The 26,224-nt window shown below is 32.5% G+C and overlaps 1 protein-coding gene across 1 annotated transcript; it reads left to right on the top strand.

The window, feature by feature from the left end:
* The first annotated feature begins 780 nt into the window (after positions 1-780).
* On the top strand, positions 781-21,618 carry LOC145163871 (putative beta-D-xylosidase 7). Its single transcript, XM_079082621.1, has 5 exons — positions 781-1,149; positions 1,416-1,550; positions 1,663-1,676; positions 1,740-1,818; positions 21,502-21,618. Exons 1-5 carry the CDS (start codon positions 781-783, stop codon positions 21,616-21,618), a joined length of 714 nt encoding a protein of 237 aa, XP_078938747.1.
* The last annotated feature ends 4,606 nt before the right edge of the window (positions 21,619-26,224 follow it).

Here is a 26,224-nt window from a genome sequence, read left to right as displayed (position 1 = left end):
CGATAAACATGTCCCTCAAATCATTAATGTGTCAACTTTAAATAAGTTGTTATTCCCATAAACATGTAGATTTGTCAAATAAGCTCTCTCGCATCATTGTATCTATGTCCTCGATGTTCCAAAAGGATCTTTTGTGAACATTTGAACATATTAAATGAATTTGCAATTGAGTGCAATGTTTCACCAAAAGGAAAGGCAAGAGTAATTTGAAAATCATCAAAAGTTCCTAATTGCATGAAATCTAAAGGAGAGAGTTTTGTATGTGCTCAATGAGAGTTACATAAATAAACACACACTACGAGAAAACAACCCTTTAATGACACGCAAACAATGACACGCACTGATTTACGATACGCATTTTTTGCGTGTCCTAAAATAATGTCAATTTTCCAAAATTTGAAGGATAGAGGACACGTATTTGTGCGTGCCCTAAAATTAGTGTCAAAAAAGAAAAAAAAAAGGAATACGGAGGGCGCCTATCATAAAATGTGTGTCATGTAAGTGTGTCGATTTATAATTTTTTAATGAAACATGCATTTTAAGGGGGAAATTGAAATCCATAAAAATTAAACCTCCTCCTATTTGATCCCAAAAATTAAAAACCCCGCCTCTTCGAATTAGCAAGAAAAAGCCCTAGGGCCTTCGTCTTCATCCGCAACTTCCTCAATTCCCCGATCCATCACCTCGACCAAAGCGGAAAAAAACGGACGACTCAATTTCAAACCCAAACCCTACAATCATGAGACCTCACAGCAAAATTGCTCTTGCTTTCGTGATCAAATGCCTCGCGGCGATGATGATAATGATCATCGTCTCGGCGGAGTCACCCCAATCTCCATTTGCGCCCCTTCATCACCTACACCGCTATATACCTACTGCAACGTCAGTTTACCGATTCCCAACCATGCTCACGACGTCGTTTCACGACTTACGTTAGACGTGAAAGTTTTGCAGCTGGTGAATGTAGCACCAAGGATTCCTCGCCTTGGGATCTCCGCTTACGATTGGTGGTCCCCGGAATTGCACAACATTTCTAGACACGAAAATGTTGTGAGATTTAACAGAACGATCACCGCCTCTACACAGTTCCCTCAAGTCATCCTCACATCTACTTATTTTGATTCACATCTCGCGTATCGAATTGGTCAGGTCGGTCTTCCATTCTTATTGATGATCTGAGTTTTCTTTTTCTTTCGATTTCACGTTCATTTATAGTTATCAGTAAAAGAATAAGCAACATTCTCTTCCATTTTGATTTAGATCGATAGTTCACTACAATTCTCTGAGAAAAATTGTGGCGAACCTAGGGTTTCATTTTATCATACTTTAAACAGAGAGCAAGCAAAATAGTTGACTATTAGTCAAGATTACACATGACATTAGATTCCATTGATGAGTTTTTAATGCATATGTAGGCAATTAGGAGAGAAGCAAGAGCAATGTACATTGTAGGTCAAGAAAAGGGAGTACCATTTTGGGCAGCAAACATCAACGTGTTAAGAGATCCAAGATGGGGAAGAGCACAAGAGACACCTGGTGAAGAACCACTGGTTGTAGGAGATTTTTCAATTTCAAAAAGATAACTTTTATTAGATTCTATTATATTGAATTGAGTCCATGATAACATTTCGTTTGCATATAGACATTATTACATTTTTACAGTTGCTGGAAACCTGGTGAATGCCATATTGGATCAAATGTTGATTTTATTGACTTTAATTGGTTGTTCCTTATTACAGGCGCATAAAGAGGCAACAACAGAAAACAAGAGGTGAACGCTTAATGACTTTGACATTGGGAGGCCACTGGGAGAGGGACGTTTGGTCATATCTACATAGCTAAGGAGAAGAGGGTTAGTATAACAGTTATATTTATGATGATTAAAAGTAGTTCATTTAGGTTATTGATTGTTGGCTAAACTGTTGATCATATTTTTGTTTTCTGAAATAGAGCAGCCATATTGTTGCACTAAAGGTGTTGTTCAAAAGCCAACTCAAACAGTCCTAGGTGGAGCACCAACTTCTTATTAGGGTTTTTTCAACTTACTCTGATCATCGCCAGACAACCTCAATTCTCAAGTTATCTATTTCCATCCATCCGATTACATCTATTTGAGCTTCACGTTTTTTTTATAATCGAACCGTTTTCTTAACTTGAGTATCATTTTAATATCTTAGCTAGGAAACTCTATGCCATAATTTTAACTAGGAAATGCAGATTTACTAGCTATTACCAGTTCAACTTCATGCTCTTATAGGGTTTTGGTTGGTGAGAAACTCTATTATGTTAGGATCTAGTCTTTGATTTACACCTTTCTTTGAAGCTCTATCTCTTTGAGATTTTCAATGTAGAGTTACGATCTCAATGAATTCCCCCTCGTGTCATCCTCCATTTTTGCCAGTATATGTAATTCCAGTTTTCCTGCCTATGAGTTATTTTATTCTGATGAATTTTGTTTATATTGATATACTATTACTGCTCTATGTAAGAATTATTTACCTGTCAAGCTAAATTTTGATTTTTTTCAGAATACATCGACTATATCTACAATTCTAAATATCAATATGGGGATATGCTTCTCTTCGGTGAGTTTCCTTTGGTCATTTCCAACTAACTTAATAAAGAATCAAAGCACTTCATGTGTTTTTCAACAAAAAAATATGTATCCATGTGTCATGAATTATGATGCACTGCTTTTACCCTAACTTTATGATATCTCTGGATCATAATAGATGAGATGGATGTTGCCATGAAGAATATGATTCAATTTTGTTATATTATATATTGTTAACCTGACTCTGCTGCTTTGAGTTGTTGTAATAGAAAAAGTTAGATTGTAGGATATGTTCATGAATAAAGATAAAGTGACCCCTGAAAGATAGAAATCCACACTGTTTGTTAATGAAAAGGAATAAAGTGTAATATAATAATCCCAACAACCAACATAATTCTCTATAGTTTGAAGATAGCCAACATGGCCATGATGCTCACTCACTTACTCATTCAATTTCATGTGTTCCACTGTAATATAGAACTCCCTAACAATTCGAAATTACTGATACTACCCTCCACTATAGGCCTAATTCCTGCTTCATGATCTGGTTTAAGGTTTGTTTGTAATAAAAAGAAAATAAATGAACAACTCGTTATAAAATGGAACAAAGAAAAAGAAACATGGAATGTGCAATTGAGGTATAAAAGATGCAAATGAGTGCATGTCTAAAATACCCGAGAATAAGGTTGAGTTGCAATATAATACCCATGTGTGACTCTGATTGAGAGATCAAAATAGAAAGAAACAGGTGGCATTTGTATGCTTAATAATAGGGCTAAATGCAATAAATAGCAATATACTTCCATTTTTCATCGTGCATTATAGCATCATACATCCATTTCTATTTGTAATATCATAATTCGTTCATTTTTTGTCTTAGTAAGGTATTGTACTTTGAAAAATCTACCCAAATCAGTGAAACCAACCCATGTTGGTATTTATTACATTTTAGCCCTCTTAATTCAATTTATATTTTCAGACATAGAATGATGGAGATGGGTCCGATCATAAATGAACTAGATTTCTGAAATTACAAAGTAAAACTATAATGTTACAACATTAATCTTTTGGTAGCAGATTAATTGTTTTCATTTTCTTTACATGAATCACCTTCTTATGGAGCTGATGTTCTTAGGCTTTGGGTCTCAAGTGTAGATTTGTGCCTGGCAGTACACAAGTACAATGCCAAGAAAGGTATCATTATTATAATTAAGATAAGACGTTTGGTTGATTTACATATAACAAAAAAAACATCTTGTTTGTGTGACAGATGGGTTAATTGCTTAGATTATATACACCTACGATCAGAAAATAAGTTTGTTTTAGTTGAAGATTAAAAGTTGGTTTTAGTTTCTCTTTACAAAATCCCAATAAATTTATTGGGATTTGTTGGTTTATGTGAATCTAATGGTTGTATTATTCAAATTTGCAGGTCTTGTTGATGTGCATAGTGTCAAGTAAAATAGCTCGGATGTTGTAAAGGTGGGCAACAAGTTCTTGTAGTTTGACTATTATTTGTTGATGACTTTCATATCTTTCACATTTGATGTATTACATTTGTATGACATTAAATTTTGTGGAATGGATTGTATTTTTTGTATATGGTATTTTATTTTCTATTATGAGACATTAAATGCAAATTTAATTTGAAAATTAGTAATCTATAAAATATTTTTTTTAACATATAAATTCACGATAAGCAAAAATGTGTGTCATCTTCATTTATGACATGGCCTTTCTTGACAGAGGCTTTAATGATACGCATTGCGTGTCGTAAATGTGCGTCGTAAGGTTACGACACGCAAATGTGTGTCGTCTTCCTTTATGACATGGCCTTCCTTGACACGCATTCGCGTGTCATCTCTACCCTTTTATGACACGCAATGCGTGTCATTAAATGGTATTTTTATAGTAATGACAAGTATCTCAATGTTAACATTGACAAGAGTCTTGCTATAGATCTTGTGCTTGGATCTCTCACTAGTTCTTATGATAATTTCAACTTGATTTATCATATAATAGTATGGAGATGACATTTATGGAATTCTTAAACCTTCTCCAATTTGTGGAAACTAGAAAGGAATTAGATTTCTTATCCAGTTCCAGTTATCGCCTTTTTGAATGTTGGCGGAAAGAAGAGGAAACGTTCGAATCCTAAATTGAAGGGAACGGTTTCGGTCGGAACTTCCCATTATATGGAATTGGTGTGCCCTCTATTCCATACAACCATGATTTAAAAGAGTCAAGTTGAAATTAATGCAATGATAGGATCATAGGAAACGAGTTTGCCCTAAGTACTTGAAAAATCTTGGAGATGGTAATGTCGAAATGTTTTGACTCTACATCAAGTACTTAAATAATCGAACTTCATAATACTTCCAACTCATGGATCCTTGATGTGTTATGTGTTAGTCACATTTATATGGCACTGAATGATCTATAGGAAAGAAAGAAGTTTTAGTCATCGATAGTTGAACCTAATCATTGGAATGGACGAGTGTCGCATGTCTCGATAATCATGGATTTCGAGCTTGTGCTTAGTGGTGGAGTTAAGAAAGATCGATTTATTTGTTATTACTCTTCAGAAATGTCTAGAAAACTAGTTTATTTTTATGCTTTGTATAAACATGAATTTCAATTTTCATTTTGATAATGGAAATGTGATATTCTAATTTATAAAGATGGTGGTTTTATATTTAAAACATCTTCTTGCAATTGACATTCATGAAATTGTACTTTATGTTTCTAATAATAGCAATATTAACATAAATATTGATTCATCTAATAGTTTAGATAAGAACGTGCTTGTGGCATAATTTCCTTGGCCACATAAATAAGAATCACATCACCAAGCTCCAATTGAACCGAACTTGGATTCATTCGACTTTGGGTTGGATGATGTATGTGAGTCTTGTTTATTGGCAATATGACTTAATCACCACTCACATGAACATGTAATAAAGGAAAATGATTGTTGGATCTTGTACACACTAATGTGTGTGGACCCTTCAAATCCGCCACAAGGGACGTCCAACACTACTACGTCATATTTACTGATAGTTTCAGTAGATGTGATAATGTTTATATGATTAAGCATAAGTTTGATATTTTGAATAGTTCATGAGTATCATAACAAAGTAAGGAATCAATTGGGAAAAATGATAAAATGGTTTCCGATCTGAAAGGACAGGATAATGCCTTGGTATCGAGTTCTACGATCATCTTAGAGATTGTGGAATGGTTTCCATAATTGGCTTCTCTAAGGACACCATAATGTAATGGTCTTGGTAAAAGGAGAATCAAATGCTATATGGTTCGATCTATGATGATCCGTGCTTTGCTACCAATTATATTGTTAGGAATATACACTTAAAATAGTAGAGCATGTTTTGAACCTTAAAACCGACTAAGTAGGTCTGCAGATACCTCATGAAGTTTGGACTTGGAAAGTTCCTTCATATTTAGGTCTGGTGTTGTGAGGTCTTTCGTTAGACGAGAAACCAATGACCAAATTGAATTGAGGGCTCAGAGGTGTTGTATTGTCAGGTACTCACTATATACTTTTGATATTTGTTTTAAAGACCCATGAGAAGGTGGTGTTTATAGCTCAAAAGGAGTGTTCCTTGAGAGAAGAACATATATATATATATATATATATATATATATATATATATATATATATATATATATATATATATATATATATATATATATATATATATATATATATATATCAAGAAGTCAGTGGGAGTCATGTTAACCTTGAACAAATTCGAGATATAACCGACAATGAACCTATAGTTGGCACTAGCTCTCAACTTGAGGTTGAAATACCAATTGAGTCAAATGACGTTGCATTACCTATTTACATATCTAGTAGAGTTAATGCACTTCCCAATTTTTATGAATTTCATCAAATTGTAGAAGGTAACACGTTGGTTAATGATTAAACACTGATCAATTTGGATAAGCTAATAGCTACTAGGAAGCAATGGCGGGCGATGAGGCTAACGATGAGAAGGTTCTAAGGATAGAAAAATTCATTCCATGAAGGATAACCAAGTTTGAAATTGGTTGATCTGAAGTCTAGTCTTATAACAAAGGGTTACAATTAGATCTTTAATATTAAGACTTACATGGATAAGAATGTACACACACTTCCAAGGCTAGTATGGTGGAAAAGGGTTCCTCTCAGACTTAATAAATTATTATGAGGAAACATTCAGGGATGATCATTTGGACCGGGGAACCGGCCGGAACCGGATAGAACCGATCGGGTCGGGACCGGGTCGATATTCTTGTGGATTTTTGGAACCGGGAACCGGTAGAACCGGAAAAAAGCAAAACCGTAACCGAAATATTTCTCAAAATATGTTGCTATTTCTCGTAGACCGGTTCCAATATTGAAGACCCAGCAAGAATCGGTAGGAACCGAAACCGACGGTCCGGTTCGGTTCCAATTTTCCACCAAGCTTAGTTCTCAGGCCGGTTCCGGTTCGGGCTGGTTCTGATGCTCATCCCTAGAAACATTCTCAACAGTAGCTGAGAAAATGTCTATTTGGGTATTTGTTGTCATTGTTGCCTTCTTTGATTATAAGATATGGTAAAGTGGATGTATGACAAGTTCTGAAAAAATTTAAACATACAAGGTATCTGAACAAAGTGTGTAAGCTTGATAAGTCTATTTAAGGACTTAAATAAGCACCGTGTAGCAAGAAGTTGTGTTTCCGTGAGAAGAGTTAAAGAGTATTGTCTTTCTAGAAGTCCAAATGAGTTTTGAGTACATGTCAAAGCTAGCGGGAGTGTCGTTGTCGTCATGGTATTGCATGTTGATAATAATACTTCTCATAGGAAACAATTTCCCTAAGTTCGGGAATTATTTCGCTATGATGGAATTAGGGGAAGCGACATTGATACTTGGTCTTCGGATCTAAAAGTATAGATCAAAATGTTTAATAAGATTCAATCAAAGCCCATATATGAATAATGTGTTGAAAAGTTTCAACATGGAAAATTCCAAGAAAGAGATTGTTCATATGCATCATAGTAAGGACTTGAGAGAATCTCAAAGTCTTTTGTTCCAATCATGAAAATGATAGGATGAGTCGAGTCTCATATGCTTCGGATATAGGATCGACCATGTATGCTATGACTAGTGCTTGTTCTCATGTCTTGGATGTTTTGAGCATCGTGAGACTGTATCAAAAATTTACTCGACTGAATCGCTAGACAACTGGAAAGAACACTCTGAGGTATTGAGAGATACCAAGGACTGGTTGCTTGTAGATATTAGAGAACATAATTAAGAAGAGCTATAGTAACAGAAATTTTTAGGTATGAATCTGACTCATAGTATAAATAGACATTCATTTTGAATTTTAGTGCGGTAACATGAAAGGTTTCATGTAGGAGATGGTCGTAGACTCAAAAATATGAGTCGGATTACATTAGTGCAAGTGAAGTATCCAAGGAACGTACCCGGACAAGAAAACTTCATAGTTGAACTTGGAGTTGTTTTTAGTAGCAAATTGCCATCAGAAATATTATGTGAAGGTGTAGTCGCATTGACTAATTATCCTTGAGAACACAGAAGGTCAATGCATAGAAGGAGGAAATTCCACTGCATCCAAGATAGAGTTGAGGATGGAGATCTAGTTGTGAAATGAGTATCTTCCTGATGATTCATTCGTAATAATGATGACCAAAGGAAACATGGTATGAATTTTAAGGGCATAGACATGAGAAATAATGAAAAGTTTAGTTGTTAAGTCGATTACCCCAAAACATTTATACAATTAATAAATTCGTAATTGTTAAGGTGATTAAATAATAGGGGATTATTTATATTCAGGAGTATGATACCATAGACAATTAGTTTATTATTGTGTTTCATTTCGTGTGTTTCTTCCCGAGTAATTAATTTACTCGAAACTCCACAATCATCCGTACTCTTGGGGGTCAATATTGAATTAAGATTGTCATGGAGTATTATTAGATTGACCATTGTGATTGGGCATGTCATGTAGATTGCTACAAATACTCACGAGTATTTAAATGATATTTTAAATATTGGAACAACCCACTCGCTTAGAGATCACTTCATGGATTTTAGTTACAAGTAATTCTAAAAGGATAATATTTTCTATTTTTCAAGCGGAGATGCATAAGTTGTAGTTTACAAATCTGTTGTGCATTGGTATTACATAAACGCAACCGTAAATGGATGTTGACATTCATGTGCTAGGCCTAGCTGGACTAAATTGATATGTTTAACTTGTAGTATGAATTTAGTCATCATAAATTATAAATCAGGAAATAGAATCTTAGACTGTGAGATTGATTTGTATCCATGTCTCGTGTCCATACGATATCTTGTAGAACGAAGGAATAGCTGATCATTTATCTAAGAGCCAACATTTGATTATATTAGAGTTCGGCAATGGTTGTGGAAGCACACTTGCTAACTATTCAAAGTCTATATTAGCAATTATAGTTGATGACTTGTCCAAGTGGGAGACTGTTGGAATAGGTGTCCAAAGTCATAACTAAATAGGTCAAGGTCATAACTAAATTAGTATAACTTTATGGAATAAAAGTAAAGTTCTTTGTGAGTTTCCGTCAATAACTAGAAATAGCTAGAAATGACTTTAGGAGAGAAATAAAATGATTTGTTAATTTATTGTATGATTGATAAACTAATTGGAAATAGTTGGAACAATTAATTATTAATCAGAATTAATCTAGTGTTAATTTGGGATTAACTGGAATTAATTAAAGGTGCAAGGGTTGAATTGTAATTGTTCGATACTTGAGCAAGGAAGGCAATTCTAGAAACCTCCATGGTATGGGCGATTTCGAGAAGGCTTTTAGGATTTCTGGAAGCCTCCTGATAGCTGATAAGGATAATTGTCTTGAATAGATTAAATCTAATATTTAATTATTTAAATGTAGGTTTACCCTTGTGATCCACTAACTATAAATAGGACCCCTTGACATCTGATTTTCATTTCTAATAATTCCAAGAAGATGAAATCCAAATTTCGCTTCTTTCATCCTATATTCTCTTGATTTCTAGCTTTGTTGGGTGTGAGACATTAGAGATGTTCACACTATTAGATGTTCGCTTTCCATGGAGCTTTTGAGGACTTGAGAGTTAGTATAATTGTTTATACCAAATTGTATGTTTACTAATCTGATTTATAATTTCTTATAAGTAGATTAAATCGGTTTTCATAGTATGTTGTTATAATGAGAAATGTATCATATATCTCTAGATTGCATGTGCCTACAAATAGCTTTGTGTATTCTGCTAAGTTGTTTATTGTTTAAATGTAACCTAGAAAACTCATCAAAAGCGAGCGGTGGTGGATGAGAGGTGTGGATTGGTGGCTATGGTGGTTCGATTTCGTAAGGCGGCGACGGCTCGATGACGGAGGGCAGTGGCAGTCCGGTGGTGGTGTCGAGTAAGTGAAGAGGATGAGGGAAGAAGCTTTGTTCGCCGATGGATTTAAGGGGACGAGGTGTTGCGGGGTGGGGGTAGGGAGTGGGGTTATTTTTATTTTATATTTTATAAATAAAACCAGTTAATAAATATAAAATAGTCAAATCTTCATAAATAGTTCATGTAGTTTGTAAAGACGATTTTGCCCTCACATGTCTCGCACATGTTCGGACTTACCAGACGAAATAGACGATGTTAGCCACAAAGATGATCCATTAAAAGTTTTCAAACCACGGGGACCATCCTTGAACACCAAAAAAGTTAAGGACCAAACTTGATTTTTTTAGAAACCACAGGGACTTAACAGACGAAATTGACGATGTTTAAAATCGTCTATGTTTTTTACGCATCCAAATTGTACATGTAAAACATACCCGACATGTCGTGGTCATATCCTTTTAGTCGGGCTAATTACATCAAAAGGTTACCAAATTTTGTTAATTTCTCCTTTGATTTAACCTAACTTAGAAAAATAAGATAATTATTTGTCAAACTTTTTTCTATATTTGTTGAAGCGTACCAAGTAACTACCCAATTTAAATCCACTTGAAAATAATTGCATTTTCTGACAACCGTTAATCCGTTATCGGTCAAAACAGAAAAAATGGAAGTTTGTTAACTTAAATAAGAAATGAGTTTAAAATTCATTACCTTAAATAGAACAAATTAAGTTTGCTTTATTTCAGATAACTTTTTTTAGAAAGTTAACTCAGTTTTCTAGCGCAATGTAAAATTATAAATCAAGTTTCATGTTTGCAAATCAAATTTCATATTTCACTTTTGCATCTTTTGGTTTTGTGACTTTGTGTCCAATACGAAGCCTACTAGTCTCATGAAGACTCTTGAAAAGGAAATTTCAGGAACACAATATAAAATGCAAAATGAAGTCCAAAGAAATCTCAGCGGTCTACTTTTCGTGCTTTTGGTGCCAAAACTTGTATATATGACAAATTTGGTGTGCCAACCCACATGAAAACTTCAAACACGTTTTTATTAGGACATCTCTAAACCCACTATTTATAATTTATTTTGACATCTTGAACCTCACTTTAAATCCTAATTTCAATCTACTTTCGCCTTATTTCTTTTGAATTCCACTCAATTTCTTGTATTATTTTGGTATACATAAATAATATAAAGGCAAAATTAATGTTATATTTATTTATTTACACCAAGAAGGAGTTAAATATAAATCCCGAAAGGTGACTGGGGGAGGGGGGGGGGGGGGGGGGGGGGGGGCTGTGAATAATGGTTGTGGACGGTAAATGAGCAATAAAAAAGTAAGAACCGAATCATACCGGAACCGAAACCAATTTGAAACACATTATGCTTAGGGTTTGGTTATGGTTCTTAATATTACTAATTTTCGGTTTCGGTTCAATCGGTTTTTGGGTCCCCAATAGTTTTATCGGTTTCGGAACCGAATATAAAGGAACAAATATTAACAGGCTTTCACAACCATGTTGCTCACTTATGTGAGTCGTGTTTGTGGATGGTTTAGCGACAAGCTTTCGCAAGCATCTTCCCATTAGCATATACAACCCATTTCTACATAAATTTCATAACAAATTTGTAATAAAAGAAAAAAATGGTACAAGTTAAATTAGCTCATTATATCTTATCGTCGATAGATCTACCCTCGATGTATTTGCTCAAAAACATAATCTTTTTGACAATCACCCACAACCGAGTGACCGAGTGACCGCTCTAATTTTTTAGGTTTAATATTAGCTATTGTTCCATTTATGCTATTCTTGGTTATGTTATTAGGCTATGAGGTATACATGCACCACAAGGTGCGTTGCCGATAACATGGTTGTTTCACCACACCTTGGGTGCAGTGAGGGTGAAAGGTTTAACTGCACAGTTCCCAATTATCAAGGTTTAACTACACAGTTCCCAATTATCACATTTGCTCTCCTCTTTTTTTTATTTTATAATATTAATTAAATTATATATAATAAATAAATACATTAAAATTTATAGCTTTTAATTCTATATAATAATATATAATATTGGTATAAAATAATTTCTAAAAGATAATAGAAATAAGGGAAAACGAAGCGTGACCATTTCCTGAGATTTGAAGAACGAAGAGAAATGAGGTGGCACATATATATATATAACAGAATAAAAGTGAAAAAAAAGTATAACTTCCTATCTTATGAATTTCCTCCTTAATGCTGAATATAACAACTATCTGAAGCAACATTGGTGACATTCAAAATGTCAGCCACAATGAACAATGAAGCATAAAAATGATATTCATGTCATAATAAAAAATAAAGATTAAAAAATAATTAAGCTGACAATATAAAGTTACGATTAAAAAATTAAAAATTGTATAAAAGTCATTTACACAAGTCGATGACTAATCATGAAAGACATTGAAATCCCAGGGATCATCCGTATAACACACACAAACATATATATATATATATATATATATATATATATATATATATATATATATATATATATATATATATATATATATATATATATATATATATAGAGAGAGAGAGAGAGAGAGAGAAAAAAAAAAGATCATTTGAGAACTCATATATTCCCGATAACTTGAGAACCGAACGATGATCGTTAGATCAAAATAAACGATGGTTAGGATGCTTTGTGGCATTTTTGTAAATACATGGGAAAGAAAAGGTACGGGGGTATGTTTTTTGAAAAAGAATCAGGGCATTTTAGGAATGGAAAAAAGAATAACATAATTCATAAATCGGATTGAATCACGTCAGCCTCTACCCTATCTCTCTTTCTCTCTTCATCCCGCCTCCTTTTGATCTTCATTCCGCCTCTGGTTCATACGATCACACCTAGCAAATCTGCATCGCTTTCCTCCGTCATCAAGCTTCATCATCTGAGCAATCCTTCACTTGATGTCGTTGATTGAAGGCAACCACCTCTTTAATCATGGATGGCGATTAAGAAAGAAATTGTCGATATTCAAGCTTCATCATCTGAGAACACGCAGTGAATAGAACTGATTTTCAAGCCGATTTACTAATTTTCGATCAACACGCAATCAATTTCTGCCATCGTTTTCAAGCCGATTTCTACCGGCCACCAGTTTCTACAATCGATTTCTTCCCTCATGGTGTTGGATGATTTCAAACCTGGTATTTTTTAGAACTCTTTGATGTTCTTATTCTTTTGATTCTATCAATCCGGTCTTCCAATTTAATTATATTTAATCTCTTCGCTTATCATGATTTGTAACTTGGTAATATGGTATGAATTTTTATTTGAAACAGAATCTGGTATGAATTGCAAAAGAGTAAGATGAATCAAAAATTCCCGAATCAGTTGTTTAAAATCTATTTTTCTATAAATTCATCCATTTTAATTAGAATAATTATTTATTTTCATTGGATTGTCAATGATGTAACTTCAATTTGATGTATGAATCTCGATTGATTTCTCTCGTTAATATCTCCATACGTTTTTATCAATTGTTTACCCTTGATGTTTATCTTCTTATCTGAAATCTATTCTCAAATTTGATCAGTTTTTGAAAATTATTGTTTTCATTGGATTGTCAATGATGTTGTATGATTGAATGCCGACTGATTTCCTTCCTTTCTGATCTTGTAATTTGGATATACAAATTGATTGTCATGTAACCTATTCTGTGTATGCAATAATCTGTAAAAATGGTGGTAATCATTTCATGAATATGATCATAATTTGGAATTCAATTTTATTCTATAACGGTGCAATGATCAAACAAACCTTTATTTGTGCCAGTTTTAAGTTGATTGAGATGTTATTTGTTTAAGTTGGCATGAATATACATACAAATTTCTTTCTCACCATATCTAAGTTATATATAAAGTGCATGATATTAATGGTTTTTAAAGGTTCTGTTATGATATACTTATGATCGTTGCAGAAGAATCTTCCTGGATCAACTAAAAGTAAAACAGGTGCAGCTGGATGGGCAACATTTTGATTCTTTCAACTGTGATCAGGTGATCCAAACAAAAGAAAGACATATTTGCCCTCCGACTGAAACTGACACATAAACTGATTCAGACTCTGATGATGATCATGAAGATGGTCAGATTGAGTATGACGCCAATTTTAAGAAATGGTATGCTCTCTTAACTTGAATCTGCTTAGTTTAATGTTTTCTTTTGATCATCTTTTGGTTATCATAATAATTAATCACTTTTGTCTTTATTGAGGTGTTCTTCAAAGCAATTGTTCTTGTATAAAGAGTTTTTATTGCTAGTGATTAAACTCTCAGAAGCTCAACTTTTTCTATGTATATGCTCTAACTGAGTATCTTTTATGTGCAAGATTACTTTGTAGATACATACATATTATTTCAGTTGCCACTTTTTAGAAAAATAAATAAATAAAATAAGTTTTGTTCTCTACTAGGAGGTGTAGCATTTTTATAACATGAAAAAAAATGAAATTTCACTGCCAACTTATTTGTCATAAATTAGGCAAAGTTTAGCTTCATCTTTGTCTTCTATGCCTTCACTTTGTTTTATCATTCTACATACAATTGTACATCATTCATTGAATTTTTGTTTCTTTTATATCACCATATTTACACAAAGCAGCTCATTATAATGGATTTTCTCGTTGATAATTATTTGAAGCCTTATTCATATCAGTCGTTTGGAGGTTATTCTTGATATTCTGGAAATGCTAAAAAAGCCTGATGTCAATGATGCTTCATTAATTTGGATTCCAGGTGTGTAGTCTCAATTAATTTCAAATTTCTTAGTTTTTTTAAATGATTTTTATGAACACGTTTTATGTTCTCCTACAGTTGCTTTATGAATTGTCTTTGGATCCCCTCACATTAATTTGGATTTTAGGTGTGTAGTCTTAATTATTATCTTTTTTGCCATATATAATATCCATTGTATTAATTTGGATGCGATTTATATATTTACATGTGAATTACATGTGATTCACATCTAAATCACATGTGATTCACATGTAAATTATATATGAATAATATGTGATTCACATGTAAATCACAAGTGAATTACATATGAATTACGTATATATGCACACATTAATATGTTAATCACATTTGATTCACATGTAAATCACAGTTGATTCACATGTAATTCACATGTAAATAAAATGTGATTCATATGTTAATCACATGAAAATCACATACGTATTTTTGTGAGTGTTTTTGCAATAATCAATTTTTTTTTAATTTTCTTGTAGATTTGAAAGAAATTGTGGTGAATATTGAAGAGATGAAAACTGATAAATTGAAGAAAATAAGGAAAAATTGACACGAATACATGAAAATGCTTTGACATTTGTAGCATTTTTTTTATTTTTTATATTTTATTTTGTATCGAATAAGATACTTGTACTATTATGTTTATAGATTAATTAATAAAAATGAGATTTTTTATTATTTACTAACGAATATTATAGTATTTTTATTGATTTTTAAATTTTTTTTTTAAAACTAATGCTTTTTTTAAAAAAAAAATTGCCGTTTTTATTTTAAATACAGTTTTTAAAAAAAATTGCAGTTTTTTTTTTTTGAAAAAAATACAGTTTTCTTTTAAAAAAATGCAGTTTTTTTTTTGAAAAAATTACAGTTTTTTATTTAAAAATGCAATTTTTTTTTGAAAAATATGCAGTTTTCATTTAAAAAATTGCAGTTTTTTTTTTTTTGAAAAAATGCAGTTTTTTGTTTGAAGTTTATAGTATTTTTTAAATATTCCAGTTTTTTTTAACTTTATTCAATTTTAAATGCTTTTAAAAAAATTGCAGTTTTTTAAATAAAAAAAAATTTCAATTTTTTTTTCAAAAATTCATGTTTTGTATAAAAAATTAAAAAAACTGCACTTTTTAAAAAAAATTAAAAAATACTATTTTTTTTTAAATCCGAAAATTTGATTTATTATGTAATTTTGTAAACGTTTCTATTAATATTTCAAATAACACAAAAAATTAAACATTAAATGAGATTGGTAAGATTACGATCATGTCCTATATATATATATATATATATATATATATATATATATATATATATATATATATATATATATATATATATATATATATATATATATATATATATCCACTTTTAGTTCTCGGGTTCTCGGGAAACTATAAGTTTTCAACCGATCTCACCCCTATATATATATATATATATATATATATATATATATATATATATATATATATATATATATATATATATATATATATGTTTAATCGAGAACATTTTCTTATTGCGAGAACATTTAAGAACAAATTTTGACTACTAATTTTTAAATGTTGAAATTTTAATGATATGTTAAATATATATATATATATATATATATATATATATATATATATATATATATATATATATATATATATATAAGTATGTTCAATCGAGAACATTTCTTATTTGAGAACAAATTTTGACTACTAATTTTTAAATGTTGAAATTTTAATGATATGTTAAAAAAATAATTTAATTTTATTAGAACATACTTAGAACTTTATTTTTATTTTTATAGACATTCTCTCTTTTCTTTCTCTCTCTACGTATCTCTCTTATCTTTCTCTCTCAATGTATCTCTCTCTTATTTCTCTCTCTACATATCTTTTTTCTCTCTACATATCTCTCTTCTATTTCTCTCTCTACATATCTCTCTCCCGTTTCTCACTTTACATATCTTTCTCTCTCTACATATCTTTATGGGTAATTTGAACCAACATCACCATTAACGGAGCTCATCGTTAACTATCTCTCCCGCAAGTCCCAATCGACAGTGAAGTTGATCTCTACAAAGACGGTCTATGAGAGCTTCCAGGTAGTAAATTTTCAGTCTGTACACCTACGTTTTTTCAACCTAAATTGACTCGATTTCTCACGAAATTCATGAAATTAAGCTTATAATGAACGACTAATCGATGTCTAATACTTGATTTTACATCATAGAAGACGTTCTACTTGAAAAATTCCCTTATGTTTTCCTGTTGTTGATGAATTACAAACTTGCTTGTTCATTTGCTTGATTTTGTGAGGAATTATATGTACAATTGGATTGTTTTAATTGAAAATTGTAAGCTCTAGGGGCTGAATTGGAGTCTATTAGAGAGTTGATGGTCGTTGTAGGATTTCATGCACACCAGGTGTTTGTCATATTGTCTGAAAGAACCTAATAAGTATGAAAGTGGCATTTTATGTGAAAATCCTTAACTTTGAACGCTCATTAAGCCAAGCATTAAGGCCCTTAGTTTAAATTGAATTTCACATCTCTATAGCCTAATAAGTAACCAAAAATCATGTTAAAAGTGATACATTAAGGCTTAACTATTAATTACTTAATAGAATACCAAAAGTGATTTAGAAGCTATTATGATCAATTTTCCCAAATCTGTCCTCCAACTTCTAAAATCCATGCAGGTCAATAAGAAAATTTAAAAATCATGAGACTTAGTTTTCTGGAAATCTTAGTGTGTCTAGTTTCTTCAAACTTTGAATCACATTTCGACATTCCAAATCCTTGAGGGATAAAATTGGCAATCTTCTCAGGCTTGTCCATGCGGTCACAGATTTCAAGCATTGTCTTCAAAAAATCATAATAAATTCATCAGAACTTTAAATTCTAAAATTCCAAAGCCTATTGTTATATATGGATGTATAGTTTCCCACATATAAAGGAACTAATTGAATTCTTAGTAGATTAGTACAGTTTATTCCAAGAGTGTTGAGTGGTCCAGAAAGTGACAGCTTAAAGTTACTAACTTGTAAATTTAATATAAAATCAACCAAAAATTGTTAGAACGAAATATTTATATTTCTGAATAGATAAAAGGGGGTAATTTACGAATATTATTTTATTGAAATTTAATAATGGGTTGAAAGGTAAGAAACAGATCACAAACAGAGCACTACAATCAAAGAGAAAATAAGGAAATATGTACATAAGTTTTATAAGAGTAATACAACAAAGCACAAGCTAAATAATGTTATAATTGTTGTGTAGGTTCTCGGAAAGGAAATGATCCATCTAGCTCAAGCTAGCTAATTTTCAAGTTCAAGGAGGTGAGTTACACCAACTCTCCTATTATGTAGGCATTACTTTTTTATGTTATTGTTCACGGATACCCTAATCCGGTAGAGTGAACAAGGAAAGGTATAATGTAGTTTATTCTCTAATGAGACAACCAGACAAGATTCATTTCCGCGTTCTGGATTTGTAAATTGTTCTCGTGTATTAAATCACATGTTCTTATATGATCTAATCACATATGACTTATATGCACAAAATTCATTTTTATGTTTTCGATGTTTTGTCCATATTAATCGTATGTGATTAAATACATAAAATGACATATGATTAAATACATAATAGCAACTAGATGAAATACATGATAACAACTTTTGAATTGAGAACGCGAATTTGAATGTTATTCACATAAATCATATGTGATTAGATACGTATAATCACATGTGATTAAATACACGAGAACAATTATTGAATAAAGAAAACGAAAATGAATATTGTCCATATAAATCATATGTGATTAAATACATATAATCACATATGATTATATGTATCTAATCACATATGATTTATGTGGCTAAGATTCATTTTTGCGTATCTAATCATATGTGATTAGATACATATAACCGCATGTGATTATATACACGATAACAAACATTGAATCAAGAACGCGAAAACAAATCTTTATCCACATTCAACATATGTGATGAAATACATCTAATCACATGTTATTATCTGGATCTAATCACATATGATTTATGTGGACACAATTCATTTTCACTTTGTCGGTTCAATAGTTGTTCTCGTGTATTTTTATCACATGTGATTATATGTATAATCGCATGTGATTAAGTACAGGAGCACAACTATTGAATCGAGAAGGTAAAAATAAATCTTGTCCACCCCAAATCATATGTGATTATATATAAATATAATTACATGTGATTAAATACAAAATCAATTATTTAATCGAAACCGCAAAAATAAATATTGTCTACATAAATCATATATGATTAAATACATATAATCACATGTGATTGTATGTATCTAATCACATATGATTTATGTGGATAAGATTCTTTATCACATTCTCGATTTAATAATTATTCTTTGTCAACTTTAAGCATATGTGATTAAATACATCTAATCACATGTGATTATATGTATCTAATCACATCTGATTTCTATGGACAAAAAAGAATGATGTCAATATAAATCATATGTGATTAGATACATATAATCACATATGATTATATACACGAGAAAAACTATTGAATCGAGAACACAAAGATAAAATATTGTCCACATATATCATATGTGATTAAATACATATAATCACATGTGATTATATGTATCTAATCACAAAGAATTTATATGGAAAATATTCATTTTCGCGTTCTCGATTTAGTTGTTGTTCTTGTGTATTTAATTACATGAGATTATATGTATCTAACCAGATATGATTTATATGGACAATATTCGTTTTCAGAATATCGTTAAATAGTTGTTCTTTTACATTTAGTCATATATGATTTATGTACACAAGATTCATTTTCGTGTTTTCGATCCAATAGTTTTTCTTTCTCCACATTAATCATATGTGATTAAATAAATCTAATCACGTGTGATTATATGAATCTAATCACATACGATTTATGTGGACATAATTCATTTTTACTTTGTCGATTCAATAGTTGTTCTCATGAATTTTATCACATGTGATTATATGTATAATTGTATGTGATTAAGTACATGAGCACAACTATTGAATTGAGAAGGCAAAAATTAATCTTGTCTACCTCAAATCATATGTGATTATATACATATAATCACATGTGATTAAATACACAAAATCAATTATTCAATCAAACCACAAAAATAAATATTGTCTACATAAATCATATCTGATTAAATACATATAATCACATGTGATTATATGTATCCAATCATATATGATTTATGTGGATAAGATTCATTGTCTCATTCTCGATTCAGTAATTGTTATTTGTCAACTGTAATCATATGTGATTAAATACATAAAATCATATGGGATTATATGTATCTAATCACATATGATTTATATAGACAAAAAATAATGATGTCTATATAAATCATATGTGATTAGATACATATAATCACATATGATTATATACACGAGAACAACTATTGAATCGAGAACACAAAGATAAATATTGTCCACATATATCATATGTGATTAAACGCATATAATCACATGTGATTATATGTATCTAATCACATAGTATTTATGTGAAAAATATTCATTTTCGTGTTCTCGATTCAGTTGTTGTTCTTGTGTATTTAATTACATGAGATTATATGTATCTAATAAGATATTATTTATATGGACAATATTTATTTTCGCATTCTTGTTCAATAATTGTTCTTGTACATTTAGTCACATATGATTTCTATACACAAGATTCATTTTCGCGTTTTTGATTCAATAGTTTCTCTTTTTCTACATTAATCATATGTGATTAAATACATACAATCACATACGATTAAATACACAAGAAAAAATATTAAATCAAAAATGTGAAAACGAATATTATCAATATAAATCATATGTGATTTGATACATATAATCACATGTGATTAAGTACATGAGTACAACTATTGAATTGAGAAATAAATAATGAATGTTGTCCACATAAATCATATGTAATTAGGTACATATAATCACATGTGATTATATGTATTTAATCACATATGATTTTTGTGGACAATATTCATTTGTGCGTTTTTAATTCAATAGTTGATCTCGTGTATTTAATCACATACGATTTATGTGAAAAATATTTATTTTCACATTCTTGATTCAATAAATAATATGTGATGAAATATATATAATCACATGTAATTATATACACAAGAACAACTATTGAATCAAGAAAATTAAAACAAATTTATGTCCACATTAATCATAAGTGATTAAATACTTATAATCACATGTGATTAAATATATGAGAAAAATTATTGAAACGAAAAATAAAAAATGAATATTGTTCATGTAAATCATATGTGATTGGATACATATAATCACATGTGATTCTACGTATCTAATCACATATGATTAAAGTTGACAAAAAATAATTATTGAATCGAGAACGCAATAATGACATATGTGATTAAATATATCAAATCACATTTGATTAAATATAAATAATCACATGTGATTATATGTCTCTAATCACATGATTTATAAGGACAAAAAAAATATTGTCCATATAAATCATATGTGATTAAATACAAATAATCACTTCTGATTATATACACATAATCACAAGTGGTGGTGATGGGTGGTGGTGGTGTGTAGTGATGTTTGGTGGTGGTAGGTGGTAGGTGGTGGTGGTGGTAAGGGTGGTGGGGGTTACATGTAGGGTGGTGATTATAGTGGATGGCAGGTGGCGGTGGCAAGTGGTGGTGATGGGTGGTGGAGACGGGTGAAGGTGATAGGTGGTGGTGGTGGGTGGCGGTTGGTGGTGAGGGTGGTGATGGTGAATGTTGGTTTTGGTGGGTGATGGGTGGGGTGGTGATGGGTGGTGGAGGCGGGTGGTGGTGATAGGTGGTGGGTGGTGGTGGTGAGGGTGGTGGTGGGGGTGGTGATGGATGGTGGATGTGGGTGGTGGTGATTGGTGGTGGGTGGTGGTTGGCGGTAATGGCAGGTGGTGGTCATAATGGTGGGTAGTGGGTGGGTGGTAGTGATGGGTGGCGGAGGTGGTTGGGTGGTGGTTTTGGTGGGTGGTGGGTGGGGGTGATGGGGGCAGGTGGTGGTGATGGGTGGTGGTGGTGGGTGGTGGTGATGGATGGTGGTGGTGGGTGGTGGTGATGGGTGGTGGTGGTGGTGAGGGTGGTGGTGGGGGTGGTGATGGATGGTGGATGTGGGTGGTGGTGATTGGTGGTGGGTGGTGGTTGGCGGTAATGGCATGTGGTGGTCATAATGGTGGGTAGTGGGTGGGTGGTAGTGATGGGTGGTGGAGGTGGTTGGGTGGTGGTTTTGGTGGGTGGTGGGTGGGGTGATGGGGGCAGGTGGTGGTGATGGGTGGTGGTGGTGGGTGGTGGTGATGGGTGGTGGGTGGTGATGGTGGTGGCGTGTGCTGGTTTTTGTGGGTGGTGGGTGGAGGTGGTGGTAACGAATGGTGGAGATGGGTGGTGGTAAGTGGTGATGGTGGTAGGTGGTAGGTGGTGGTGGATAATAGTGGTTGGTGGTGATGGGTGATTGAGGTGGGTGGGGAAGGTGGTGATGGGTGGTGGAGGTAGCTGGTAATTGTTGGAAAAGGTGTCAAAGCCCATAACTATAATTGGTATGTACTTGACCCGATAGTAGCATGGTCCATTTGGGTTGCATTCATCAAATCAATATGTTAGGAAGGATATTTGAGTAAGAGGTTATTTATGATTTATTAATATATTATAAGTATAATATATTAATTGAGGAATCATATTATTTAATTAGTATTGATCAACAATTAATTTAGAATTAATTTAGTGATCAAAAGAGACTAATTAAATTGATGCATATGAGTTGGGCTAATGATCCATGGTTTGATTTGTGATGGGCTTATGGGTTAATCCATGAAGTATTTATCCAAATCAAATGGGTTGATCATAAGCTTATGGGTATGGATTAGGGTTACACATGACCCTTGATATTCTACACACACACACACACACACACATATATATATATATATATATATATATATATATATATATGTATGTATGTATGTATGTATTCATAAGCTAAAATCGGTTACACCTTGCATTCCAAGAAGTAGAATCGATTTCTAGTCTCCATAACCTCTCCATATTCATCCTAATTGTTCTTGGTGTTTTGTGATTCCATTTGAGGCATCACACTTGGGGTGCTAAGCTTTCTTGAGGCCAAGTTATTCAAGCTACTACACAAGGTAATATTCTAACTAGTTTTTTTTATGATTCAAATATCACCTTGCATGCTAGTTTAGGCTTCATGCTTTGGAAAATGTTTATTGCATGTATAATTAGAGAAAACTTAGATCCAAAGCATTAGGGTTGTATGTGCACCATAGGAATGTTAGAGTACATAAAACCCAACAGTGGTATCAGAGCCATGGGTGTTTTCTATTATATTGATGCAATCGTGTAATTTTTAAAGCTGAAAAAACTGCATTTCGGGATTCTGCCAAGGCCAACTCGCCGAGTCCATCTTTGAACTCGACGAGTTGGATGAGTTTTTCCTTGAACTCGACAAGTCCTTAATGGGACTAGACGAGTTGATGCATCTGATGGCAGAATTTTCGAGTTTGTGCCCTGTTTTGGATTAGGAACATAAAAGTCTATAAGTTATGAATTTCAAAAGTTTTTTTAAAGGAGTTACAAATAAATTGATCTTAATGTTTTTGAAGAGTTCCATAAGTTATGGAACTTGAAAAGTCTCATCTTCATAAAACAAATTAACTCCTTAAGTTATGGAGTTCAAAAGTTTTTTTTCAAGAATTAGAAAACTTGCCCTCAAGTTTTAAAAGTTGAAAAGTCTCAATAAAAAAAACATTGAATTCATATAAACCCTAGGAATTTGAAAAGTTTTCAATAATATAACCTATGGGTTCGTAACTTAAAATAAATTAAATAGTTTTAATTTGATTTAGCATCTTGATGTGATTTGAATAGTTCAATTAATTCTTATGAAATTTATTAATAGTTAATTAAATGTTTAATTAAAAGAGTATTATTAAATCCATAATCATATGGTTTAAATTTAATTAAATTAAGAGTATAATTTATTAATAGATTAAACCATCAAGTATTTTAAAAGTTTAAAATACACCCTTATACTATATGAAATTAAAAGTCTAATATATTATATATATGTATTAGTTAAAGGTTAGTTTTACCGTTAGTAGGTCTCATTCACGAAGCCGGTCTATAAGGGGGGGGGGGGGTTTAAGGTTACTGCCTATAAAATGGTAGATTAATAGGTGTCCACTCTCACCCACCGCTTCCTTGACTGGTGGAGGGTCGTTAGTCGAACGGGTAGGATAGGACACAAACTTCCATTAAAAGTATAATGAAAATACTAAGTAACTAAACACTTATAAATTCCCAATCTTAGTTACTTAGGAAAAATGTGAAAATGGTGTTATTCCATGAAATTGCACTTTGCACCTTGTTAAGTCATTAGTGGAGCGTGTGTGGTTAACCGGCACACTAATTTGGGACTGACAATGTGTGGCAAAGGGTAGCTTGATGTTAATCATGGATCAATGGAGCGTGTGTGGTTAACTGACACATTGATTAGGTGATATGTAACATCGAGAGTACCAAGCTAATTTTCATGGTTATTCACACCTTGTTTGTGATCCTCGGCATCCCAGTCACAAACTTGAGGGGGCATAATATGTTGGGTTATGAGCATTCTAACACTCCTAAGTGTACATGCAACCCTAAATACCTTGGATCTATGTTTTCTCTATTATACATACAATTATGAACATCCAAGGTATTATCCTAATCTAGCATACAAAATAATAAATATAACAAGATAGAATACATACCTCTTTGATGTAGAATGTCTCCATGAAGCTTGAGTGCCTAGTGTCCCAAGTGTGACACCTCAAATGGTTCACACAACACCAAATACACTTGGAATAACTTGAGAGAAACTTGAACACTCCTTGAAATCGTCTAGCCCTCACACTCACACATTAGTGCACGATTTCTTGAGCCATGGGATTCTTTTATATGGTGGCTATTAGGGTTACACCATGTAACTCATAACTTTACCCATTCCTTATGCTCCATGGATTTTAACCTCCATGGAGTATCCATGGGTCACCCCATGGACTTAGTCCAACATAAGGAATCTTGGATCACAAGCCCACATATATAAGAATGAATGATTTACACAATCAACCCATATATTTAATTAGTCTCCTTTTGATCACTTAATTAATTCCAAATTAAATCTTGATCAATACTAATTAAATAACCTTATTAATATATTAGAACTTATAATATATTAACCAACCTTAAGTGTTATTTCTCTCATTATAGTCTATCCAAATGCATGATGCCATGCAACCCAAATGGACCATGTCGGGTCGGGTCAAGTCTTACCAATTATAGTTATGGACTTAGACATTAATCCAACAGTCTCCCACTTGGATAAGTCTAAAACTATTATTGCGTATGACTTCAGGAACCGATCAGCAATCGTAGCTCTCAAAAGCTTCTGTCGAACTCTGACCTTGTCGATGAACTCTGACCTTTGTCAATGACTTGTCCATTAGATAAGGGATCATATATTCCTCCATTCTAGATATCATATGGACTGAGACATGGATTATCAATCATTCTCTCTGTCCATTTGTTGTTTCCCGATTTCCGATTCATGATGACTGACTGATTGAACAAATCAAATCAGTCCTGGCTTGGCCAAACACTCACATGTATCATCTTTAAATCATCGAGGGGCCCACAGATATCGCTTTTATCCCGAAGGTAAAAGGAATGGATAAACTTCGACTCATATGGCTTGTTCTACTACTTGTTGAATCATACACAAAGGCACGTTTTATAACATCGAGTTACCAATGCGTTTTCGTGCAATCAATGTATAACCAACTCATAGTAACAACTCATATCTCTAGGTTTGAAGAATATAAGATATTATCGTCTCATGATCACTCGTGATAAAATCCATGAAGTGATTCAAATGAGCGCGGGTTGAATCCAATACTCAGAACTTATGAGCACTCATGAGTGTTGTAGCACCACTTTGTCCACCAACTTGGACCTCTACAAACCAACCCATGACAGTCTTGATTCATATCTACTTCCAACATATGACCGACTGTGGATGGTTTGAATAACTTAATCATTCAGGAAGAGCGACTTAGTTATTCTGGAAGTCAAAACTTGCAAAGTGAAACACAAGAATAAATGAATCAAATATGGTATCAAACCCTATGAATATAAATAAACACTTTTATTTATCACCATACTGATTACTCATTATTCATTGTTTCGGTTTTATCAACTTTATACTTGAATTTAAAACAATAGTTGTCCCATGCTCCAAGCATGTACACTATGTTTTCTAAACACTAGTCATGCCATACACCAAGTATGCATACTATGTTTGTC

This window comes from Lactuca virosa, chromosome 3, assembly GCF_052849685.1.
Source record: "Lactuca virosa cultivar CGN04683 chromosome 3, Lactuca_virosa_CGN04683_v6, whole genome shotgun sequence".
Taxonomy (NCBI): Eukaryota; Viridiplantae; Streptophyta; class Magnoliopsida; order Asterales; family Asteraceae; genus Lactuca; species Lactuca virosa.
Note: the sequence above shows the minus strand (reverse complement) of the source record. Positions and strands in the feature narration are given on the sequence as shown.

Excerpts from the sequence above, each read along its gene's own strand:
- LOC145163871 (XM_079082621.1), top strand. The coding sequence starts at position 781 with ATGCCTCGCGGCGATGATGATAATGATCATCGTCTCGGCGGAGTCACC. Across the intron at positions 1,150-1,415 it reads TCGCGTATCGAATTGGTCAG|GCAATTAGGAGAGAAGCAAG; the intron begins GTCGGTCTTCCA and ends ATGCATATGTAG. Across the intron at positions 1,819-21,501 it reads GAGGCCACTGGGAGAGGGAC|GTGGCGGTGGCAAGTGGTGG; the intron begins GTTTGGTCATAT and ends AGTGGATGGCAG.